The sequence below is a fragment of the Branchiostoma belcheri genome, unplaced genomic scaffold, assembly GCF_001625305.1.
Source record: "Branchiostoma belcheri isolate BF01 breed outbred unplaced genomic scaffold, Haploidv18h27 scaffold57, whole genome shotgun sequence".
In the NCBI taxonomy this organism is placed as follows: Eukaryota; Metazoa; Chordata; class Leptocardii; order Amphioxiformes; family Branchiostomatidae; genus Branchiostoma; species Branchiostoma belcheri.
Window position 1 is genome coordinate 2,149,714 of NW_017804209.1, and position 1,983 is coordinate 2,151,696.

The following is a 1,983-nucleotide window of genomic DNA, read 5'->3' on the forward strand; positions in this document are numbered from 1 at the left end:
ACTTAACCCGTACCGTAGACCGGGGGGGGGGGGCTAAAAGTGCCCGCGGCAACTTTGATGTCACCTAGCGTCTGAATGGCTAGCCGTAGAACGGCCAAACTTGGTGACTTTTCCTAGAATATTGTTGGCAACAATTCTCTATCATTGGAATAAGATAATAATTTTTTGTGTTGCCATGGCAACGGGTTTCTGACAGGCATTTTTTGCTAAATTTAGTACTTTTTGTTTCAACAATAGAATTTTATGGGTTTTATGTCAAGTTACTCATGGTTACTAATATCAATAACATCCCATATAATTTTATGTAAATTTTATCATTAAATATGCATAATTTATGCTAATTTGATGGCGTCATTTGCCAAAATCCAAGATGGCGGACTATATCATTAGACCAGGTAGATACAGTTTATTTTCATTAAAATTTCATCAATACTTCCATTTCTTTTTCCAAAAAAAGGTTTAGATGAAGGTCTTTAGTATGTTTACAATGTATTTTAGGCTTTATCATGAAAATTCAAGATTGATGATCCAAGATGGCGGATGGCGGATGGCGGATATCTTAAATATGCATGACGTCATTTTATGACGTCACCGGTGTTGCTATGGGCAACATAAGACTTAGTACACCATAATATTCTGTCATAAACACTTTTGGTACAGTTATGTTGAATACCATTTAGTTTTCAGGGAAAAACCTATTTAGACGGTTTTGGCCAATAAAACCACATTAATGACGTCATAATGACGTCATATTACGTCACAACGACATAAAAATTGTAGATATGATAAATTTGTACTAGTACACCATTCTCTGAAAATTTGGTGGTCATACGACATACCGTTCCCGAGTTCTTAGGGGGGTCAAAAGAGCCCCCCCCGGTCCCCCCATGTCAAAAAAAGCCCGGTCTAGGTAGGGTTAAGCTCCTGTTCTGTACAACAGGAGCTTTCAGACTAATTTGCATCATCTCGTCTTGACTTGTCTGACTTTTGTTCCTTTTTCGACTTCCAAAAATTTGTCTTCACGTTATTTGCATATCAATCAATAGGTTGTGCTTATAAACCTGCATTTCTCCTCTGGTCTCTCAGTCACTGACGAAAGCTAGTGGATACTAGCTGAAACGTCTGACGTTTTCAAAATCATATCCAGTTGCTTGAGTTAACTGCTTTTTGGCGAATCAGAAAGATACTTTGATTATGCGTAGGGTTTACTTAAACAAAGCATATTAAAGTAGTGACTATTTTATTAAATGAGTAAAACATGTTTGAGAAAATGAATATGCATCAATCTAAAGGACACGTTACGTAAATATACTAGACCATTAAGCGATTTCTTCAATAAATATAAGTCAGACGAAAAAGATTTTAAGTCGAATTTAGCTACCAAATTTAATCATTTGAACAGATTTTAACACAAACTATCTGTTTCATTGTTCATTTAAATTTTTTGACGGACAACTTTGCAGTAACATTTGTAAATCCTTCTTTTACTCAAAAGACAAACATAAGGGTCTTCATTCTGGTGTTTGTGTGTTGGGGTGTTGTGGGGGAACGCTGAACTGTAACGGCACTGCTTAACAATATACTAGTAAGTAGATTTAGGAGGGCTGGCAACTCTTAAAGGTATATCAAGGCCGCACTGCCTTAATTTCATGGATGACATCGTCCGAAGACCCCAGGACTAATTCGAGCGGGCGAATAAAAAAAAGTCCAGCTAAAAAAAAACATGCTGCTAAACCATAAAAATGAAACGTTGGTATTGCGAATTTAGGTTGTACATGGCTATTTTTTACAAGCCGGTACATTCTGGCTTTTTCCAGCATTTTTGAGTCAGTACTGTACTGAGTTCCACAGTTCTGTGACGCCACGGTAGGCTGGGTACCATCCTACGAAGTTACCGCCGGCTCTATTTAGGCATCCAGGCTTCAGCTTCGGATTTTTTATATTTTTTTTAGAACAGGGGAAAACCAATGCGCGCGCGGATGT

General features: G+C 37.6%; 1 protein-coding gene across 1 annotated transcript in view; it reads left to right on the top strand.

Annotated features, from left to right (window-relative positions):
- The window catches only part of LOC109481673 (soma ferritin-like), a 10,719-nt gene that overhangs the window by 7,875 nt on the left and 861 nt on the right, over positions 1–1,983 (top strand). Inside the window, exon 6 of the mRNA XM_019784247.1 lies at positions 1,464–1,471. Coding sequence (XP_019639806.1) covers positions 1,464–1,471 — 8 coding nt within the window. The remainder of the gene's footprint in view (positions 1–1,463; positions 1,472–1,983) is intronic.